General features: G+C 41.1%; 1 protein-coding gene across 1 annotated transcript in view; it reads right to left on the bottom strand.

Annotated features, from left to right (window-relative positions):
- Positions 1–1,454: 1,454 nt before the first annotated feature.
- The window catches only part of SLC38A8 (solute carrier family 38 member 8), a 115,610-nt gene continuing 94,113 nt past the window's right edge, over positions 1,455–22,951 (bottom strand). Inside the window, exons 5-10 of the mRNA XM_073605448.1 lie at positions 21,801–21,858; positions 17,501–17,615; positions 13,149–13,296; positions 9,514–9,713; positions 4,875–4,926; positions 1,455–1,864 (exon numbers count right to left, since the gene is read on the bottom strand). Coding sequence (XP_073461549.1) covers positions 1,762–1,864; positions 4,875–4,926; positions 9,514–9,713; positions 13,149–13,296; positions 17,501–17,615; positions 21,801–21,858 — 676 coding nt within the window. The 3' untranslated portion in view covers positions 1,455–1,761. The remainder of the gene's footprint in view (positions 1,865–4,874; positions 4,927–9,513; positions 9,714–13,148; positions 13,297–17,500; positions 17,616–21,800; positions 21,859–22,951) is intronic.

Below are 22,951 nucleotides of genomic sequence, written 5' to 3'. Positions count from 1 at the left end.
CTAGACCCCTGATCCCTCTTTTGCCCTCCAAGGCAGCCAATTAAGCACAGATCAGTTTGTTCTACTGCCTCCCTGACTGTTACAAGCCAGGTAAACAACTGAAAACGGAAGTGACCAAATCCTCATGCTTCTAGCTTCATTTGTCACAGAGGAGGGGGAGGAATGGATGTTCCTCCCCCTCCCTTCTCTGTGCGCTGCTGACCTGACTGCTTACAGCAGTCCTATGGCTCCCTGATGGAACAAGAAAGGTGGTGGTAGGAGGGGATCCCCTTTCAAACCCTGTAAAAGTGATCAGGCTGCTGTACAGCCTCTCAGGTCACTTTTACAGTAAAGCTGATCGCCGGAGCTAAAACATGACACCAGGACCATGGATGCAGTTTATATATACACACATACGCTGGATGGGAAGCAGTTAGTCTGAAAACAGGTGAACAGTGCTCAGCTTTAAAGCTCTTCTATTTAATAGAAAAATATATAACTATCTTACCACTGAAAATAAGCAATGGTTGCTTGAAGACAAAGCATGTGCAGTCACTGAAGGGGAAATCCCTGTAAGAGATAACCGTAATCTTACAGCCATCTTCTTGGGAGATTCCCCAAACACACCCGTTACCTTGTTTTATTGAAACCACCAATATTTAGACAGATAAGGCAATGCTGGGGGGTTGTCAATGCAACATTGCATCAGCTTTTAAAAGTTACCTGCTTTATTTCAAGCTATTGGATGCAAAGGCCAAGAAAGGGAGAAGGTGAGGGAGTGACAATCTACACAAAAGGTGCAGCTGTCCTCAGTGGCATACGGGGGGCAGTCCGCCCCAGGTGCCACACATTCTGGGATGGAGGGTCAGGCCGGCACCACCCCCTGTGAGTGAAGCAGTGACAGCAGGGCACCGAGCTCAGGCAGCGACGCTATGACAGCCAGGGCAGGGAGAGGCGAGCTGTGACAGGGTGCGGACCACACCCGGGTGACTGACACCCAGGGCCGGCCGTTGGATTCACTCTGCTGCTCACAGCAGGGGAGAGAGACAGTGAACAGCGCTGAATAGAGGACGGAAACTGCTGGACTTAACGACTACAGCCCCGGAAGATTTTACCCCCTTCCTGACCAGAGCACTTTTTGCGATCTGGCACTGCTTTGCTTTAACTGACAATTGCACGGTCGTGCGAAGTTGCACCCAAACAAAATTGAAGCCTTTTTTCCCCACAAATAGAGCTTTCTTTTGGTGGTATTTGATTGTCCAGAGCTGGGGAGGGCTGTGTAATGTAAAGCGGTCCAGAGGTGTAGTTGTGGAAAGGGGGTACACAGTAGTGACAAAGATATTGGGGGGTACAGTGGGGTGTTTTTACATTTTAAAGGGGGGGTGCCAGATATAGGATCCGCCCCGGGTGCCATATGCTCTACGTATGCCCCTGGTCGTTCTTTAAGACCATTTTCTTAGCCTCTGCCTTCACATAAAAAATATACCCATTGAGAAGTGGGCTGAAAGAAAAATGACAGATGCTGCCCCGAGCATTTAGATGTTTGCTTTGCCTTCTGACCTGCAGCAAAATTACAAAGATACAAGCTATGTGCCATGTGACGTTCATTCCTTTTCAACAATTACTTCTACCGCAACAAACCACTTGCTAAACCATTTAATCCGTTTTCTGTCTTGTTATACCTGTGTAAAGATTGTCATCCAAATCTTTTTTGGAAATAAATTCAAAAACATAAGTTATATAAAAAATATTTAAAAAATTGAAATTAAAATCCAACACATTTTAGAACTTATGCAGGAGTTCCATAACGGCGATGGTTGTACTCTGACCAAATATGAAGGCTCCACAGAGGACAGAAACGATCCCCCAGGCGATTAGGCACGTCCTGCAAAGACATTAAAAGAGGAAGAGTCAGATCTACATTACAGACTGAGTGATTACCTGCTAAATGATCGCCACGCTTTACCATACAAGAAGATGATCAACCTTTTACCAAAAATATAATCCCACCTATTTCAATCAAAAACATCCACCAATACAGAAAAGACCCAGCAAAGGATATTATGTACATTGTTGGATATTTTTCAGAAAGTAACTATTTGTTTAACTGCACCCACTAAAATTGTGGTCCAAATGACGCCTATATAGGTTTAGCAGAAAGAGGGCGTCAACCTAAATGCTTCCCATGGTGTATAGGTAGTTAGAGCATAAACCTACCTGCCATACAAGTACACCAGATGCCAAAAAGTCTGGTCCTTGCATGAATTAGACACTAGTATTTGGGAAAGGGTGCTGGTGCTGCCATTGCCAACTTTTCTTAGTGAAGCTGCAGGCTCCAGGTTAATTCTTATTCTTTTTGTGATTTACTCTCCTGGAGCAAATATGTGGATATATTGCTTTCCAACACTGCTGGATCCATGCTTGTTCCAGGTCAGCATCAGATCTACTGTAACATTTAAAACCCTGTAGTGGCAAGATGTGGGCTGGATTCTACATGGCCCGGAAGAAGTCACCTGGCCCCTTAGGGAATAGGGACAAGTTAGGTGAATGAATACATGGACATAGGGGAATTGATCGGCCATGACACTACAAACTGCAGCCAAAATATGTGAATTCCACCATTATAAAGGTAAGGAAAATGACACAGGGAATAAAACTACAATAATACGTAGTTAAAACAACAAAAACATTTGGCTTATTGAGACTAATGCCTTATTGAGACTAACCACCTCAATACAGGGCGCTTTTACCCCCTTCCTGCCCATGCCAGTTTTCAGCGCTGTCGCACTTTAAAACAATTGCGTGGTCATGCAATACTGTACCCAAATAAACAAAAACACGCAAATAGAGCTTTATTTTGGTGGTATTATATAGTTACATAGTAGGTGAGGTTGAAAAAAAGACACAAGTCCATCAGGTCCAACAGTGGTGATTTAATCACCACTGGGGTTTTTGTTTTTTGCTAAACAAAAAAAAAGGCCAGTTTTTGGGGGGTTTTTTTTGGAAAAAATGCATTTCTCTTCATTTCTGTTATAAAATTTTGCAAATAATCTTCATACATTTAGGCCAAATTGTATTCTGCTACATTTCTTTGGTGAAAATAACCCAAATCAGTGTATATTATTTAGTCTGTAGGAAGTTCTAGCGTCCACAAACTATGGTATACATCTGAAAGTTTATCAATCCTGATGTACTGAAGGCCCATCCAATTTCTTGAGGCAAGAAAATGCCAGGACAGTACAAATATCCCCTAAATGACTCATTTTAGGAAAGTAGACAGTCTGGGGTAATTAGCAAGAGACATGGCACGTTTTTTGAAGTTGTTAACTTTTTATTTTTCTTTCATTTTACAAAAAAATATTTCACATTATTTTTTACATACTGTCACCAGTGCAGTACAGTGTCATCATATAACTGGTATGGCGGGGACCAGGGACACCCACTAGTGACAGTATGTAAAAAAATAAATCATTTTTTCAATGTTTAAAATTTTTTTACTTAACTGTTACCAGAGCAATACAGTGAGAAAAAAAGGAAAGGTAATATCTGCACCAAATAGTCAGCTTCTGAACACTGTACCCTTAAAACCAGGCATATATAGAAATAGTGAAAAAACCTGCAACGCTAAAATCAAACAATGTGACTAAACACAATATGACTAAAATCGGATTAATTCCATTAATTGGTGTTTAGTCACATTGATTTTTTCCACTAGAGTAATAGTGTTACCATAGTAACACTGTACCACTCTGGGGAGTTGATCAGGTTTTTTTTTCACATACTATGTTTGATTATAACAGTGAATTTCACTGTTCTAAGCAAATATTTTTACTAAATGACAGTGTGTAGACACGGTCAATTGTTGTCATTACCTGTGATTGGTCACAGCTAATGACATCGTACAAAAGGGTCGTAATTGGCCCTATTTGTACCATGTGATCAACGTGACCAATCATAGCTAGCAGCACAATTGTATACAATGAATGTCATAAAAGGAAGCCATTCATTATTATTATTATTATTATCATACAGGATTTATATAGCGCCGACAGTTTACGCAGAGCTTTAAAGCTTGAGGGTAGACAGTACAAATACAATACACTTTAATACAGTAGGAATCAGAGGGCTCTACTCCTTAGAGCTTACATTGTGTACAACTGTCATGTGGTCTGCTGTGATTGGACACTGACACTGGAAGCGGGCCTTTAGTGATCGGTCATCCGCTGATGCCGCGGGTGACAGATCGAGCCAGAGCGGCTCCTGTCTGTCATTTTACAATGAGGCGAGCAAGAAGCAGTGAAAGAGTAACCACTTTTGTAGTGTAAAAAAAAAATAAAAAAAAAACACTCCCCTCTGGGTGATGTACATGAACAAATGTTGTTGCAGATTCCTTCCGGTTTCTGCTCTGAAGTAATAGTTGATTGTTGTGTGCAGAGTGAAGCTGAATAGGAGTGACTTTTTCATTATTAATCAACCGATCCACCTGCAAAGTGATGCAGTGTTCTAATGAGGAAAGTTGCAAGGTCTGCATCCCTTTCGAAGTACTTACCCTTTGTGAGTATATCACAAAGAATGAATTTTTTTTTGTAGTAGATGCCTAAAATCTGACTTATATCTTAGTGCACACTTCTGGGAAAATGAGCGAGCCAATCACTCAAGCAGGAAATGATATTTCTCGGAATGTTATGTACACAAACTGTGTACAGAATGCCTTCAGGTAGCCAAATTGCATTACATTTTACAGAAAATGACAACGCTGCAGACTGAAAAGGAAAGGTCATTTTTAAAATCATTTATTTACAATACGGCTTGTGTAGCAATTGTATATGCTAATTTTTTTGTTATATTTGTCCCGCAAAAGTGAAGTTACTCTTTAAGTATATAGGATCACTTACTTTTTCCTTGGATCCATTGCTTTACATTCCATTGCACATATCAGACACAGCCCTGCAATATACAAAAAGATAAATAAAACATTGCTTACAAAGAGCATACATTTTCATATCCACACACAAAGTCTATTTTTACAGACACCACCAAAATATGGACAGCATAAGTTATACCTCGTACACACGTGCGGAAATTCCGCCAGCAAAAGTCCGATGAGAGCTTTTGGTCCAAAAAATGCGACCGTGTGTATGCTCCATCGGACTTTTGCTGGCAGAATTCCAGCCAGCAAAAGATTGAGAGCATGTTCTCAATTTTTCGGTTGGAAAAAGTTCCGATCGGAAATTCCGCTCGTCTGTTCCAATTCCGACGCGCAAAATTCCTACGCATGCTCGGAAGCATTGAACTTCATTTTCTCAGCTCATCGTAGTGTACGTCACCGCGTTCTTGATGGTCGAAAGTTCAGCAAACTTTTGTGTGACCATGTGTGTGCAAGCCAAGCTTGTGCGGGAAAAAAAATCCAAGATTTTTCCTAAGGAAATTCCGTTCTTGTGTACGCGGCATTACACTTGACCCAATGGATCTGTGCACAGTTTGGGGCAGAAGTATTTTGCTTAGCGATTGCTCAAATCTTAACTACAGTGATTGTAAACCCTTACATATGCTTAGTGAAGTGACTGACCTCAGGTGATACACAGATGACACAAATCCTCCTACCAAAGTTATAAAGTTATACCCGTTTGTCTGCAGTATTCTATTTATATCCGACCAAAGTCCAGCATTTATTAAGCTTGTCTGAGCTGTGAGAAAAATGGGCAGAGAATTGAAGTTACACTTTGCAGAGCCCAGTGAGGCGAGCTCTGAGAGCTGAGTGGGGTGGAGGGAAGGGGAGGAAAGGGAAGGTAAGGGAAAGGACAGTGTATATTATTTGGTCTTTGTGAAGGGTATAGAGTTTACAAGCTATAGTGCCAAATAACCCCCAAATGACCACTTTTTGGAAAGTAGACATCAAGGTATTTAGTAAGAGGCATGGTGAGTTTTTGAAGTTGTAATTTTTTCCCACAATTTTTAGAAAAATTAAGATTTTTTTTTACAAAATTGTCATATTAACAGGTTACTTCTCTCACATAGCAGGCATACTTGCAACTACACCCCAAAATACATTCTACTACTCCCCCTGAGTATGGTGTTACCACATTTGTGAGACTTTTTCACAGCCTAGCCACATACAGAGGCCCAACATGCAGGGAGCACCATCAATGGAAACGTCCACAAAATGACCCAATTTTGGAAAGCAAACACCCTAAAACATAACCTAGGAGGCATAATAAGTCTTTTGAACCTGTCATTTTTTTTCCCCATGAGTTTTAGGAAAATGTGGAAAGAAAATAAACACATTTTTAAAAAAAATTTTATACAAAGTTTTTTATTTAAAAGATATTTCTTACACATAGCATGTACAAAGAAAAAAATTACACCCCAAAGTACATTTTGCTACTTCTCCCAAGTATGGTGATACCACATGTGTGAGATTTTTACACAGACTAGCCACATACAGGGGCCCAACATGCAGGGAGCACCGTCAGGTGTTCTAGACACATAAATTATACATCCAATTTCCTGACTACATATTACACTTTTGTGAGGCACTGTAGGACACTGATGAGCACCGTAGTGGCAATGATGTAGCATGGATTAGCACTGTGATGGCACTGATGTGGCACGGATGAGCACTGTGATGACACTGATGTGGCACAGATGAGCACTGTGATGGTACTATTGTGGCACTAAAATGGCATTGCTGAGCACTGTGATGGCGCTGATGTGGCACGGATGAGCACTATGATGGCACTGATAAGCATTGTGATGGAGAGGAGAGAGCTGAACTGGACATGACGCTGGTTTGTTGACAAAGTGATCACTCCATCATTGGACAGAGCGATCATATGGTAAAAGGCCTCTGTTATTGGCCCTTTGCCCTGATCAATAATGCGCTGGGTCCCAAGGACTTAGCCATCATGGACACTCCCAGCTGCACGCCCCAGGGGGTGCAAACGAAGCGCGAGCACGGGAGGACATCAATAGACACCCACTCAGAACTAGTCGGCCGCGATGTAGCCGTCATTCAGCTATAGCACGGTTGGCAAGTTGTTAAGCCAAACTCCCGAACAAGAAAAGAGAAGCGTTTAACCCCAAAAAAAACTGATCCTGTTCCTTTAAAGCATGTTATACAGCACAAGGCTTGTGCTGTGTCATTTGGACCCCTATATGCCCTAAAATACCTGGTTAATCCTGCCTGGCTGTACCCTGCCCCCTGCAAACAGACCACGATAATCGTGGCTAGTGAGGCCCCTGACATTGTGGTCTATTTACGTGATTCCGTCAGCCGCAGCTCTCCTGTCTGCAGTTCTACCTGTGCCTGTGTCCTCTGTCTTCCTCCCCCTTCCCCTCCCTGCTCGTACCTCGTACCTGCGCCTGCCCCCCCCCCCCCGCTCCTACTCCTATCGTATCTAATAATAAATCTTCTTATCCCCTCTGTAGCATTAGAACATCTGTCCCTGTGTAATGTAAAAACTCAGCCAATCTGTACCTGTATAAATGTCTCCCACCACTTAGCTGATTGTCGGCTCTCTCTCTCTCTCCTCTCTCCCCCTCCTCCACCGGCTGACATCAGCAAGACAGCTCGGCCCCACCCACTTCAGCTGTGAGCTGGAGAAACAAGAGAGCTGACATGTCAGCTAAACGCTCGGAGTGCAGTTTATACAGGTACAGATCGGCCGTTTTTTTACATTACCCAGGCACAGGGACAAATGTTATTATGATACAGAGGAGATAAGACTATTTTAGTACAGTGGGTTAACAACCACTTTAAGTCATTTATTTCATGACAGCACATGAGACACAGAGTATGGCTGTAGCTGTTAACGCATTTCACACATATGCTAGTGCTCATACCAAAACGGGAGATCGAGAGCATGATCCCTAAATAGCCACCACACACCTGTCTGGTGATTGGCCTGAGAGCACACCACTAATTTCTCCCCCCCCCCAATAATCGTACTACACATCAAGTAACAGATGTCAAAAACAGACACTCCAATTGGAGCCATAAATACACATATTACTGGAATCCTTATCACTAAAAATACACTAAATTATTCTTGGGTAAAATTGCTCAATCCATCTCGCATATAAATTAACTTTTATTCACTTCACCAATGTAAACATTTAGGATGGAATTTCAACACCAGTTCATGCAGGAGAGAAGGCATCCTACAACTCATTCATAAAAGTGGCTAACGTCCCATTCAAAATTGAGCTCATTATGTATGCGGGTTTGGGATTGAAATATCCATATTCTACATAACAGACGAAAGACATCACCACCCCTCTTTGGTGCCCTTACTTTTTCAATGATCTGGACCCATACCGCTGACATGTCCCCCGCATGATGATTATTGAAATGTTGAGCCACATTTTGTTTTTTCTCTATACTGTATAGTAACGGGTGTCACAATTAAAAAAAAATATTCTATTTTAAACTTCTTTTAATTTACTGAAGAATGGACAGTCTCTCCCTTCAATATGTGATTACAACAAAAGCAACTTGAAATCCCACATTTATAGTTGCCCCTAAAGTGCAACCAGGTGGTGGAGACCTTGCCAATTGGATTGAGAAAGCTAGGAGATATGCTACTGCCCAAATTAGGTGTCCTTCTAGGCACTATATTGATGCCATCTTTCAACATTTCTGCACAAATACTGTCACTACATAGAATGGGCAAATATCTGTTTATAATACATTTCACCTTGTTGAAATCTACACTGTAAGGTGTTGACATGCTCCATTTGAGACATTATGTTATTTGCTTCCTTTTAGAAGGTGTCCCATTTTTTTTTTACTTCTAGCAATGGTGAGGGCCCTAGCCAACATCCATTTGGGGTAACAAATCTACCTCTGTATAGATACCTCATGCCTAAATTGTTGATCACCACTACATGTACGCCTGACTCGCAGGAACCAGAATTCCTCTAATTGCATGTCCTGATTTCTTTATTGTTCGCATGGCCAGCAAAATGTAAGTTCCTATTGTTCTGATTAAGGTACAAAAGAAATTAGTCCAGCTGTTCCACATCATCTTTCATAACTAATACAAGATCATCAATTAATCTTAAATAAATTCTAGTGTACTTTATGGTCGAAAGGGGTTCTCACCACCATAGATGCGGGACCACTCCCACCAACCCATATAAAAGGTTGGTGAGTAATGGTGAAAATTTTGCCCCCATCGCAGCCTGGCATCTCTGTATCCCCAATTAATGTGATACAGAGGAATACAGGCTTGTGACATCACATGGAACCCAAGAGTCTCCCTCCTCCCAGGTAAAGCTATCCATAATTCTCAAGATGGTTGGTATCCTTTAAATAACCCAGGAGTTGTGTGACAAGCTGCTGTAGCTGACTATCTAACCACTGTCCCAAGCACTCAGTCAATGAAACGATGCTCGATATTATAGGTCCTACCTTGGGAGAATTGTATTGTACTCAGTGAGCTCTAAACTATCACATAAACAAGGGAATTGTTAAAGTGTACAGTGTCTTTCCTACTCGGTAATAATTTACTCCAAACAAATAAAACCAATTACCTGGGAAGATGAAGATGAAGAAAGCACTTATTCCTCCAATGATGGAAATGACCTCACTGATGTCAGGAACAAACAAAGCAATGATGAGCGTGACCAGAATCCATAGTACTGTAAGTGTAATCCGTACAAAGCGCTCATAGGAAGGGGTCACATATACTGTCATGTGCTTGTGGTCCATCCAGACCTCCTGTAGAACAGACCTGTGGAACAAGGAAACATTATGTAAAAGTGATATACCAACAGGGATTTGGGATGGCAAACCAATTCCAGGCCCATGGTACCTAGGGTAGATCTGCATGCAGGGCAATAGCTAAAAATCAAAGAACCCATAGCAAAAATTTTATGAGCCCCCCATGACCTCTTTCCATGATAGGTAGCAGTGTCAAATCTGACAGGACTGTTATTGATTTTAGCAAAGTATGCTTAAATAAAGTAGAATAAAGTAGAAAGAAATGGATGGCTGTACTCCAAAAAGTAAATGATAAGTCTCTTGAATGTAAAATCCATAACATGAATGACACCACAGGACAAAAAAATCAGGTACAGGTAGACACGTTTCACACAGCGACACTGCGCTCATTATTCATAATGAATAAGCGCAGCGTCGCTGTGTGAAACGCGTCTACCTGTTTTTTTGTCCTGTGGTGTCATTCATGTTACGGATTTTACATTCAAGAGACTTTTTTACCTTGGAGTGCAGAGATCCAATTCTTTCTACCCTATTGCATGGCCGGGGAGCCAAGGCTAGCACCCTTGGGAGGAGTCCATTCACCTGCTTACGTGGTCCCATCACTCACCTGGAGTGGCATTTTCCTTTTCCCACTGTATGCATAAATAAAGGACAGGTAACAAAAGAACTGTCAGCATAGTCAGTACACTCTTAGGACTATTGCTATGGGTAGGCTGTTGGGAAGAGAACAGCAACATCTCAAATCTCAGGACTTTAGTGTAAATGCTAAGCCCCCATCCTCTTCCCCTGTCACAGCAGGCAAGTCCTCAAAGAGGTGGAAAGAAAGAAAGAAAGAAAGAAAGAAAGAAAGAAAGAAAGAAAGAAAGAAAGAAAGAAAGAAAGAAAGACCACAACAGTTGTAGTACCAAAAAAACAATCACAAAATTTTATTTGTTTACATTATTGGTAAAGCTCCAGCACACAGTTGATGGTACGTATAACACAAATACAAACTTTTTAAAACTTTGGCTATTTTGCATAAGTACAACTCTCAGCTATCTTATCAGTTTTTAGCTGAGGACACTCTTTACAGCCTGAGGAAAACAGCATACAAGGTTAATTTTAGAACCAGTCAGGAGTTGCAGCAAATGTTCGGAAGGCAATACATCTACACGATTAAAGAGGAGCTCCAGCCTCCCCTGAAAAAATGAAAAGTCAGCAGCTACAAATACTGTACTGACTTTTAAAATAAGGACACTCGCCTGTCCAGGAATCCAGCGATGTTGGCACTCGATTCTTCAATAGGCTTCGGGTGCAGGCGCAGGCATCTTCAGTAAGGGAAATTGGCTTGAAGGCTTCACTGCCGGATCCCTACTGTGCATGTGCGAGTCGCGCTTGTTGTAATATGTTGGCCGATTTATGTAGGATATTATATATATGTACACATACAGTACAATATTGACATACTGACCAGGCCAGAATTCAGTTGAAAATTGTTGAGTTGTCCAAGCCAACTCAATTTTAACATATCAAAAGGACAGCTGATGACCCTTTGATATGTTGATCTTTTGCAAGTCTACCTAGGTATGTCAATAATGGCCTGTTAATCAAAGGGTACATTGTTTACATACTCAAGGATGATAAAGGACCATAGAAGTAGTATTTATTGATGTTAGACTTGAGGGGGTAGCCATGGGAAACGGTCGACCTAGGTGGTAGTTTTATGACTGCAGCTGTTTACAGTTAGGGGTCATTATCTGTCACTCTGAAAGACAGAAGCAGATCAAAGGCCTAATAGAAATGGCCAATCAAATTGCTCAGCCCTTGTCACCCATGTGAGGGGAGGAAAGGTGTATATGAAGGAAGCCCGTTTTGGCTAAAGGTGTGACAGAAGGAACTGGGTTCTCTGAAGGTGTCTGAATGCTGCACAAATAGCCTGTCTAGAAGAACTGATTACTACTACATCACTACATTAGTGATTAGTAGTAGTAATCGGTTCTTCCAGAGAGAGTCACGGCACCAATGTAGTGATGTAGTAGTGGGATGATAATTAAATTAGTTATTATTAGTATGATGCAAATCATTTCTGGCAGCAACCCGATTCTTACAGAGAGATGCATTTATTGAAACTTCAGACAGAACAAAGTCTATAAGATACTTGCAACAGACGACAAAATCCAACAGAGTAAATATAAAATATGTGACAGGCTATTTGTGCAGCATTCAGACACCTTCAGAGAACCCAGTTCTGTTTCTATTAGGCATTTGATCTGCTTCGGTCTTTCAGAGTGACAGATAATGACCCCTAGCTATAAACAGCTGCAGTCAAAAAACTACCACCTAGGTTGACCATTTCCCATGGATACCCCCTCAGGTCTAATTAACATCAATAAACACTTCTATGGTCCTTTATCATCCTTGAGTATATAAACAATGTACCCTTTGATTAACAGGCCATTCCTCACATACCTAGGTAGACTTGCATAAAATCAACATATCAAAGGGTCATCAGCTGTCCTTTTGATATGTTAAAATTGAGTTGGCTTGGACAACTCAACAATTATCAACTGAATTCTGGCCTGGTCAGTATGTCAATATTGTACTGTATGTGTGCATATAATCAAATAATATCCTACATAAATCGTCCAACATATTACAAAAGCGCTGCACTTTTAGAATCGTCCAGTCTTCTTCTGGGACCTGTGTGTGTCGCAGAAGGCAGCGGGGGGGGGGGGGGGGGCCGGACATACTTGAAGATCGCTGTGGCGATCTTACCAAAAAGTGGCGAGTGGGTACCTGTCAAAAACAAGTGCCAAATGTGGCAGTGGAGTGGGGGAGGATGCGAACAAGCAGAGCTTCCCCCTTTGGGTGAAGCTTCGCATTAAGCTAGCTAAACAATTGCTTCTTACAGTAACAGAAAGAAAAAGATCTGTGAGTAGCCACATCAGAGATGCGTTAACTTTTATTTAGCTCAACAATCTTCCTAAAAGGGGGTACACTACAATATGCAAGTGCATAATATGGACAGTGAAAATTGCAGTGGATACTTACTTTAAGAGACAATTGTTCCCATATAAAAAAGAAAAACCTACTGCCAAACCATACACCCAGCTATCAATATCTTAAACTCTACTACTTGTCGACATTGAAAAATGAGCTGCATACCCTTTGTCCTGCATAATAATCTTTGTGGTTGCCACTGTCCTAAGTCCCTTTGATAATGCAGCCCTGTGTGTAAACTGCTTCCAAGCACTGCTGTCTGTATTATTCACAAAGGAAGGCTGCGAAATCACATTACAAGAGATTACAGCTCCTACCCAGTAGCACGTGAAGCTTGGGAAATTCAAATTCCATAAAATTCCAGTTAAAAAAGGTCTACCAAACAATTTTTACATAGTTTCAGTGCTTTCCAAAAAACATCTTCACAGTCATCACATTTTCCTGTGGTTTCACCTTAGGCACTTACCTGCCCAACAGTAGGATGATTGGATAGATGGTGATGATTGATACAGCAAACAGTACCCTGGCTATTATCACAACCACATCATCTCCAGGGTAAGACATCAGAATATCAGCAGCTACGGAATCTCCAAAAGTCAGATACCCATAAATACCTGGAATGGGGAGATAGGTGACAATGTTGGGAACCGGCTAAACTCTGAAGCCAAAGGATAAGTAGTCCACAACACCTTAAAACACAGCAACATTCAAAATTGTTCATTCTTTGTTACTTTGGGGTATGGGACAGGCAGAAAGCACCACCATCCCAGCTGATGAGTCAAGCATTGTTCCATTCGAAATGTTTGGTTAAGGTGAAACCAAAAGTTTGTCTTTTTTCTCACTTTTGTGCTCACTTTGTGGATATTTTCTCTCAATGCCTTTTCTGGCACTTGGACAGAAAACAAGGGGAGGGAAAATCTTAGTTGAGACAGGACTACAGTATATACCTTCCCCAAAAATTTGGGATGGATTGCTATTTTAAGCATTTGCATCCAACAACCTTCTACAGATCTCCAAATTGTATGCGTGTAAGAAGCCTGCCTTCCAGCCACCAAATTGTCATACTGTTCGGTTAGTGTAATTTGCAGTGAATGAAACTACCTGCACACCTCTATCAGATAGCTAGAAATTGTAATCAGCATGCTCCAGTTTTAGGATTGTACAGTGGCATGGCAATTAAAATAAAACCCAACCCTGTAATGAGTATGGAAGGAAGTCTTGTTGAACCTAACAAGATTATGAAATCATATCGAGCAGGGTGGATCTGATTTAAATCAAGTCTATTTACATCACTAGTAAAAAGGCTTGATTTAAAATCAACTCGATTTAAATCATCATTTTTAAAGAGCAACTGTCATCTCTTTCCTGCAGAGGCTCCTCCTCTGACCCACTGTTGACTCACCGACAGTCCCATTCACTTTAATGGGACGGCTGGTGATGCGGCAGTGACACAACAAGGTGAGGCACATGGCGGCAGCAGGTAAGAGGATGCCCGCTAACAGGTGCTGCCATGATGGATCTGAAATGACAGGTGCTCTTTAAATGTAAGGACTTATTCTTGCTGGTAGTTAGAATATTTAATATTTGCAAACAAAATGAAGGTTTCCTATTTAGCGTAATAAGCTGTCAGGTTAGTAAAACAGCGATATCAGAACCGATTCAATCATACAGTTTGCAGTGTACATAGATTTGCAAAACAATGGAATAAAGGAATATTCCTGAACTTTGGTTTATCTATTTTTTTTTCTATTTCTAATTTATGGTTACTATGAAATTGGGTGAATGCAATCATTTAGTGCATATGCATGTTATCTCTGCATGCAGCGCTTGGATTCATTGAACGAGTTTACCAAAAATGTAAGTATTGCAGAATACATCCTCACGCTATATAACTAAGGCCCACTTCATGCTGAATAAACAAAATTAATGTATCTTAAATAGAAAACTATCTTTAGATACATTTTTACTCCAAAAGCATTTTACTAAAATAAATTTGATAAAAATCAAAAATCGATTTAAAAATCAAACAAATACGATTTAAAAAAAAAAATAATTGATTTATATCCAGCCTGATATCGAGTAACTAACTAATGTACCAACAGTCATTATATCTAAAATGATTTGCCAAATGCTATTGATATCTATGCAAATCTTTGTGAGGCAAATTTTTACAGTGCCAACAGGCCTCAGAGCAGTAACATGGTCTCCCAAGTTGTAGTCCTGCCAATTTTACAGTGCTAGCAAGCCCTAGAGCAGTCACATTGTCTGCTAAGTTATAGTCAGGCCAATTTTACAATGCTAGGGGGACCCATAGCAGTCACTTGGTCTGCTAGAGTTGTAGTAATGCCAGTTTTACAGTGCTAGAGTGCTCTAGAGCAGTCACATGATCTGCTAGGGCTGTAGTCATGTCAATTTTACAGCACTCGGGGGCCCCAGAGGAGACACATGGTCCATTAGGGTCTAAAGTCCCGTACACACGATCGGACTTTCCGATGGGAAATGTTCAATGTCAGGCTGTGGGCGGAAAATCCGACCGTGTGTATGCTCCATTGGACAATTGTTGTCGGACTTTCCGCCAACAAATGTTGGCTAGCATGTCTTCAAATTTTCCGCCAACAAATGTGTGTTGTCGGATTTTCCGATCGTGTGTACACAAGTCCATCGGACAAAAGTTCAAAGTACAAACACGCATGCTCGGAAGCAGTCGGTCTTATAAACTAGCGCTCGTATTAGAGCATAAACTTTCGTGACGTGGCAAATTATGAAATCTCCAAATGCAGCGCACAATTCTCTTCTTTTTTAATGGGGTAATAATGAAACTACTTTGCGGGGTAATAATGAAACTACTTTGCTGGGTGATACTGATGGAGTTATTGCACATACATTTTCAAAGGCTTTTTTTTTTTCTAGTGAATACAAGAATAATATTATGCTTTTTTTTATATTTTTTTTTTTTTTTTTTGGGGGGAAAGTTACCACAACACCATTATCCCCTAGTTTTTAAGATCAAAGATACAACTATGTTGGTGTCCCTTGTCAATTTTACATTGTAATTTTTAAAATGTAACTGCCTACTAGACATGTGAAAATCGCTTCGTAACAAATCGAAATTTTGCATCTTCGTTATTTCAGATGCATCCGAATGTCGGAATAAAAAAATAACGAATTTCAACTAATACGAAAGAAATTATAGCGGATATAACGAATTAATTCGACATGATTCGGTAATTCGCTAAAGATCTAATGAAACAAAAGGTCGACTCAAAGTAAATTTTACAGTCCAATCAGCTGATTCATTTGGTGCTGGAGGTTGGATTACTGGCAAAGTGCATTCCTGAGAACTGAGTGAGAAGGGTGTTGTATTGTATTTGAGCAGAGGAGAAGAGATATTGTCATTGTGTGTGTTAACAGATTCAATAAACGACTTTCCAAACTACGAATCATTATCACGAATATATATATATATATATACACATACATAAATATTGAATTTCAACTAATTATAGCGGATATAATGAATGAATATGACATGATTCGAGATTCAGTATAACGAAAATCGACACTCTACAGCAGGGCTTTTTTTCTCAAACAATAGGTGCTGGAACTTAACCATGACCCCCCAAAACCCCTCCATCCACTCACACCCTCCAAATCACATCAAATAGTGGGTGTGATCAGTCAAATTTCAGTAGGAGGGTCTTAAAGGGGTAATAAATTCCAGGATTGCATCACATACAGAGTGCAGAGTTCAGGGGGGTTACACACAGAGTGCAGAGCTGTCACTTGTAAACACAGAAACCGGACTTCTGTGTTTACAAGTGATTGTGCTGAGCACCCCCCCCCCCAAGAGTCTGAGCCAGAGGTGGTTCCACCAAGTTCCCCCTGAAAAAAAGCCATGTTCTACAGAAATAGCGAACTATCCGAAAACGAATTAACGTAACAAAACGAATATAAGCAAACAAAAATGATGTATTTTACAAATGACAACGCACCGAAACTAAACAAAATGTTCCGTTGTGCACAAGTCTACTGCCTACTCCCAAACTCAAAAGTCATTTGAAGTAAAACACATAGCCAAGTATTATTCTACACAATTTTTTATTGTGCATTAAAAAAAAGGAAAAAAGAAAAATTAGACATGCTATCTGCCAATAGAACTTAACCAAAAAGTACATTCTATGCTTCCAAAAATATAGAAAATATAACAAATCAAATCATTATTATTCAACCAAAAAAATAATGTCAAAGCAATAACTCCAAGGCCAATAATAAATAACACGTTATCTCCTTCGATTCCGCAACATGTCTGGTTGACGAACGGCCGCTCAGAAACGAACTGAAAAGCGCGAACTGAAAAGCGCTAAATGAAAAATGCGAAAAGAAAAGTGAAGAATTAACACTCACCAAACTTCTACTAACACAAAATTAGCAGAAGGAGCCCAAAGGGTGGCGCTAAAGAGCTGAAAAAACATGTGGTATGTCTAGTACGTCACTACGATCGTAATTGTTGGCCAACATTTGTGTGACCGTGTGTATGCAAGACAAGTTTGAGCCAACGCCCTTCGGACAAAATTCCACGGTTTTGTTGGCGGAAAGTCCGATCGTGTGAACAAGGCTTTAGTCATGCAAATGAAAGCTCAAACTTGTACAAAATATATCAACCTGTATAAAAAAAAAAACAAGAAACATTTTATACAATTAGTTTAGATCACCCAACAACATTTCTGTTTCTTGTAGTCTAAACATATTATGTTCCAAGCCTGTATATGTAATTTGGAAGCTTATAATGTGGATGAAAGAAAATCTGCAATTGTCTACCTGTCAGGGAGTAAATAAGAAGGCAGATCAGCATGGACACCACAGACACCGCTATCCAATTAGACAGGCACTTGTTCCTCATGCTGCTGTAAATCGTGATACAAGCTTCATGGCACTGGAAAGAAGAAACAGGCAGTTATGTCACATCAGTTGGTATGTCCCTTTTCAAGACATTAAAGCTGAAAGATGGGATTGCTGTTGGCTATACACAGCAGTTACACTACTAATGGGCAGTCACTCCATATAACATTCTTACTGAAGGCTTCTTATGTACGGATAGCATTTTGCTGAATACAGATTTACTGCCATCCAAAACACGGAAATATAATTCCATTTCATTGTAGTGTTATGCATGGTTAGCAAAAAATGTCAAGTCAATAAAAAAATAAGTCAAATGGAAATAATAAAAAACTTAATGAACGGGTTTCTTTGACTTACTGCCTTGCTAACCTAAAATGTAGGCCATTTTCAGTAGATTCAAACCCAATTACCTAAAATGTTAATTTAAATTCAAGACATAATAGGAGTCCATCATTAAGGTCCTCGACAAGGCGATTACTACTATAAAGGTGACAACACTGTCCATGTCAACCAAATTGCCTCCTGCGCTATCACCCTGTCACATTTTTTACAATGGATATAAAGCGGTTGTGCTGTTGGTAAATGTGCAGCATGTTCTGTGGTTGTAACCATAAGGAAGCTCATCCTAAGCAGTGACCTGCAGCTGCTGCTTTATTCAATACATGCATGTAGATAGGCCTCATGCACACTGGTTGGTTAGCCCCCGTACTTGGTATCCTGGCATTTTGGTACGGGTTGAAGGTACAGGTGCACTTTCCAGCCCCCTCGACAGCGGCCTGTACAAAATGGTGTGAGACTAAAAGTTGTGACAGTTGGATGGGGTTGGATAGTGCACCCAGTGGTACTGGCATTTAGGGCAGTATGTGCCCAGGAACAAAAGTCTGAACGCAGACTGCCTGAGTTTTGGGCATTCGTCCCTGCGCACATAGTGCTCTAAATGCTCTAAATGTACATCCTTTTCTGTGCACTGCCCAGCCGCAGCAGCTTTCAGCCTCTCAGACTTTTACACGCTGCCAACAACGGGGGTTGGACAGTACACCTTTGCCTTCTTCCTGCACCTAAATGCTGGATCTCATGCACTGGGGCCAAACACCCAGTGTGCATGAGGCATAGAAGTGGCTGTAAAGTGATGTGGAGAAAAAAAAAATGAAAAAGCTAGCTATGGTTTATAATACACAGTGCTTTAGCAAACTAGCAGCAATCTAAGGGTTCAGAACTACTTGAAGATATATGCCCAATTCCAAAAAAGGTTTAACTGTAAACTGAGAAAATGTACCATTTTAAGAAGAAAAGAATGCAATTTTGAAATTGATAGCAACAACTAGTCTCAAACATGTTGGGACAGGGCAAGAAAAAGCTGGCAAAGCAATGGGTACAAAGAGCTGAAAGAACATTTTGCAATGAATTAGGTTAATAGGCAACATATTAGTAACATGATTGGGTATAAAAAGGGCATCTTAAAGAGCCAGAATGTCTCTGAAGCAGTGGTGGCTGGTGGGTTGTTTTTTTGGGATGGTGGCAAACAAAAATCACCCCCCCAGCGGTGCGGCACTGACAGCAAATTCACCCCCCCCCGGGGCACGGCACTGACAGAACCCCCCTACCCCCCCACCCCGCAGGCGGTCTGGCACTTACTCGCTCGTGTGGCGGGCTGTGGTGTCCTCTCCTCTCCGGGAGTGCAGGTATCCGCTCCTCAAGCTTCCTTCCTGGCTTCCTCTGTCATGTGTCGCCTCTTCTGCCAAAGTGCTAGGCATCCAATAGGATCGCCTGATGCTTTGGCCAATCGGGAAACAGGTCTCATGACCTGTCTCCTGATTGGCGGGGAGGAACTAGTGTGAAAATAGCAAAAATCCAGTCACACAAATGGGTTTGGATCGGTGTGCAGTGCCCTACGCCCCGGGGCCACCCTTTTTTGAAGCCTATTAGAGCACCCCCCCCATTGAAATCCATAGTCCGGCACCCTGATATGTAGATCAGGGGGCCGCAAACATGGATGGGGGGGTGGCACCCGTGCGCCCTCTATGGACGGGTCTGCCACTGCTCAGAAGTAAAGATAGACAGGGGTTCACCAACCTGTGAAAATCTGCATCTAAACAATATTAGAATAATGTTCCTCAGTGTCAAATTGCAAGGACTTTAAATGTATAATCATCCACAGTACATAATATCATCAAAAGATTCTGAGAATCTGGAGAAATTTCTGTGCACAAAGAACAAGGCCGAAACTCAATATTGGATCCTGGTGACCTTTGTGCCTTCAGATAGCACTGCAATAAATACAGGCATTATTCTGTGATGGCCTCAGGAATATAAAAAAAAAAAATCATTGTATGTGAACAGAGTCTGCAATGCCATCCAAAAATGCGAGTTAAAGCTCTATCATGAAAAAAAAAAGAAGCAGCCATATTTGAACATGATCCAGAAATGCCACCATCTTCTCTTGTCAAAACACATTAAAATGGTCTGTTGCAAAGTAAAAAACTGTTCTGTGGTCAGACAAATCGAAATTTGACATTTTTGGCAACCATGGGTGCTGCGTTCTCTGGACTATAGAGAAGAGGGACCTTCTGGCTTGTTATCAGCACTCAAAATCCTGTATCGCTGATGGTATGGGGGTAAATGAATGTGCATGGAATGGACAGCTTGCACATCTGGAAAGGTACTATCAATACTGAAAAATATATCCAGGTTTTAGAGCAGCATATGCTTCCATCCAGACAACGTCTTTCAGGAAAGGCCTTGCATATTTCAGCAAGACAATGCTAAACCGCATACAGCATCTATTACAACAGCATGGCTTTGAATTAGAAGAGCCTGAGTGCCTAACTGGCCTACTTGCAGTCCAGACAACAAAGATGACCCAGGACCAATGTGCAGTTAGAAGGCTATATCAGGCAAGAATGGGACAACATTCCTCTCCAAAAAACTCCAGCAATTGGAGGAGGCTACACCGTGGTAAACATTGCCCTGTTCCATTTTCCCAGTTTAAATATTTAACATGTTTTATATTTTCTATTGTGAATAAAGTATGTGTTTATAAGGTTTGCAAATCATTGCAATCTGTCTTTATGTAGATTTTACACAGCATCCCCACTTTTTAGGAATTGGGGTGGTATATTTTGAGGTTAATATCCAAGTTCCTTTTTTTCAAGTCAATACAGCATTGCCATAGTGTAACCTACTCTTCAGGGATATTCTTGATTAATGCCCGATTCAAATCCAACTGTGCTATTTGAATATTTTAATAAGCATGGGGACCAGGACCAAAAGAAAGGAACCATATTCTGCATAGCATTATCTCTCAGAACAGAAACCATATGTAACTTAAAGTGACCCTAAACTTCAGTTTAAAGAGGAACTGCAGTCTGCTCACATAATTTGTAATAAAAACATCTTTGCCATTCTGAAGCTTCCCTCCAACCACTTTGTATATTATTTTATATATACTGTGATTCTGTATTTGCCAAATATGCTGCAGAAATCTCCCTCCACTAAGTCTGGCTGCAACCATGTTAACTGTGGGCAGCTGAAGCTGCTGCCTGTTCACTTCCTTGGTTTACACAGACACACAGAGGCACAGCTCCAGCCCTGCAGCTCTCATTGGCCCTCTTATGACTTATCCCATCCTTCCTTTCTGGCAAACTCTCATGAGAGTGAGAGCTGTGCATGATGTCATAAGCCTAGGCTTTTTACCCGACAAGAAACAGGAAGTAAATGTTTTACTATCCATAGTTAATACAAGGGCAGGAGATTTAACAGATGTAAAGATGAAAAAATGACTGAAGTCCTGCTTTATATAAAAATCTATCAGTATGTACTCAACTCAAAAAAAAAAAAAAAAAACACAACACACACACACACACTTCTTTTGCTCACAGCCTCCTCCATTTTTTTTAATTTTTTTTGTGGCTGTGATCTGGCTTCCTGTATTGTTCTCCATGGCTCCAAAAATAAACTAGGGACTATAGGATTTGTAGTGTGCAGTACTAATGACTGTGTGACTGACATGCACTGTTAGTTCCAAACAAACAGAAGTGAGGAGGAAAAGGAGCAGTTTGGGTGGAGGCAGTAAAACACAGTAGGAAACAATTTCCTGAAAAGTAGACTGCAGGGCCATCAAGTAGTGGATGTGTATGGGTTATTTTTGTAGAATAGTAATATCATATATTGTCAATGAAGTTAGAAGATATGTACCTAGCTGTCAGTTTTTGCAATTTACCTGAAAGCCAAAGCAGATTGTGGGAATCACGCTGAACATTGAAGCCAGTGAGGAAACCCTATAAAAAAATGCATATATTAAAAGGATATTTCATCCAAACCACAGCATCCAACATTATCCCTTACCAAAATAGAGTATTGTATGACTGGATTTTTTATACCTGACCAATTACGAGAAGAGAGAAAAAGAGAGACGGAAATAAAAAAAAAAAGGGAGGAGGAAGAGGAAAAGGAAGAGGAAGAAGAGGAGAGGGGGAGAGGAGGAAAAGGAGAGAGATCTTTAATTGAAGTTACCGCATATAGGCCAGTATCAAGGCTGTTTCCTGGCCTAGCCCAACAAGGCCCAGGCCTAGGGCAGCACTTTGCAGGGGTCAGCACGGAAAGAGTCCCCGCCGGCTTGAGCTGTTAGTGTAGCGCCAGTCTTATGGGGTTGACTGGGCTGAGAGGCAAATAAGTCTAGGGCCCGTATAAAGCGGCTGCACTGCTTCCGCAACTGTGCGGGGGGGTGCTGCTTCTAATTTTGACTGTCCTATCATCCTGGACCACAAACCTTCCTTACTGTGCTATGGTTCTGCTGCACCATTGGCATAGTTATTTCTTCTTAGTCCTCTCCATAAAATTATCAGGAATTTGTGCTTAAAGTAGAACTATAGGCAACACTTTTTTTTTCCATTTTGGATAGAGTAAGGGAGGGTTATAACCCCTGTCAGTTTATTTTTTACCATCCCTGTCCCAATGCAGAGATTTCCCTTCACTTCCTGCCCCATAGCCAAACAGAAAGCGCAAGGAAATCTATGCAAATTAAGGGAATCCATTGCCCCCCCGAGGCCCTCAGAACTAGTGTCCCCACGCGAAAATTTCAGGGTGAGTCTTAAACAGCAAGGGGTGTGGCCTTGACAGGAAGGGTTGGATCATATTTAAATTAGGGGTACACAAGTTTAGTCAGGCCTAGGGCAGCACAAAACCTAAATACACTACTAGGCCAGTTATTGGAAGACTAGGCTAGTGCTGGGTACCATTGTGTTCAGATGTACATTTACAGTATTAATACGTAAAATAAGTAAACCTGCTTAAAAGGAACATCTAAACTCCAAGAACAAAACTGTAATACACTGCATCTTGGCAGCCCTTATGCCGTGTACACACGGGCGG

The sequence above is a fragment of the Aquarana catesbeiana genome, linkage group LG11, assembly GCF_042186555.1.
Source record: "Aquarana catesbeiana isolate 2022-GZ linkage group LG11, ASM4218655v1, whole genome shotgun sequence".
Taxonomy (NCBI): domain Eukaryota; kingdom Metazoa; phylum Chordata; class Amphibia; order Anura; family Ranidae; genus Aquarana; species Aquarana catesbeiana.
Note: the sequence above shows the minus strand (reverse complement) of the source record. Positions and strands in the feature narration are given on the sequence as shown.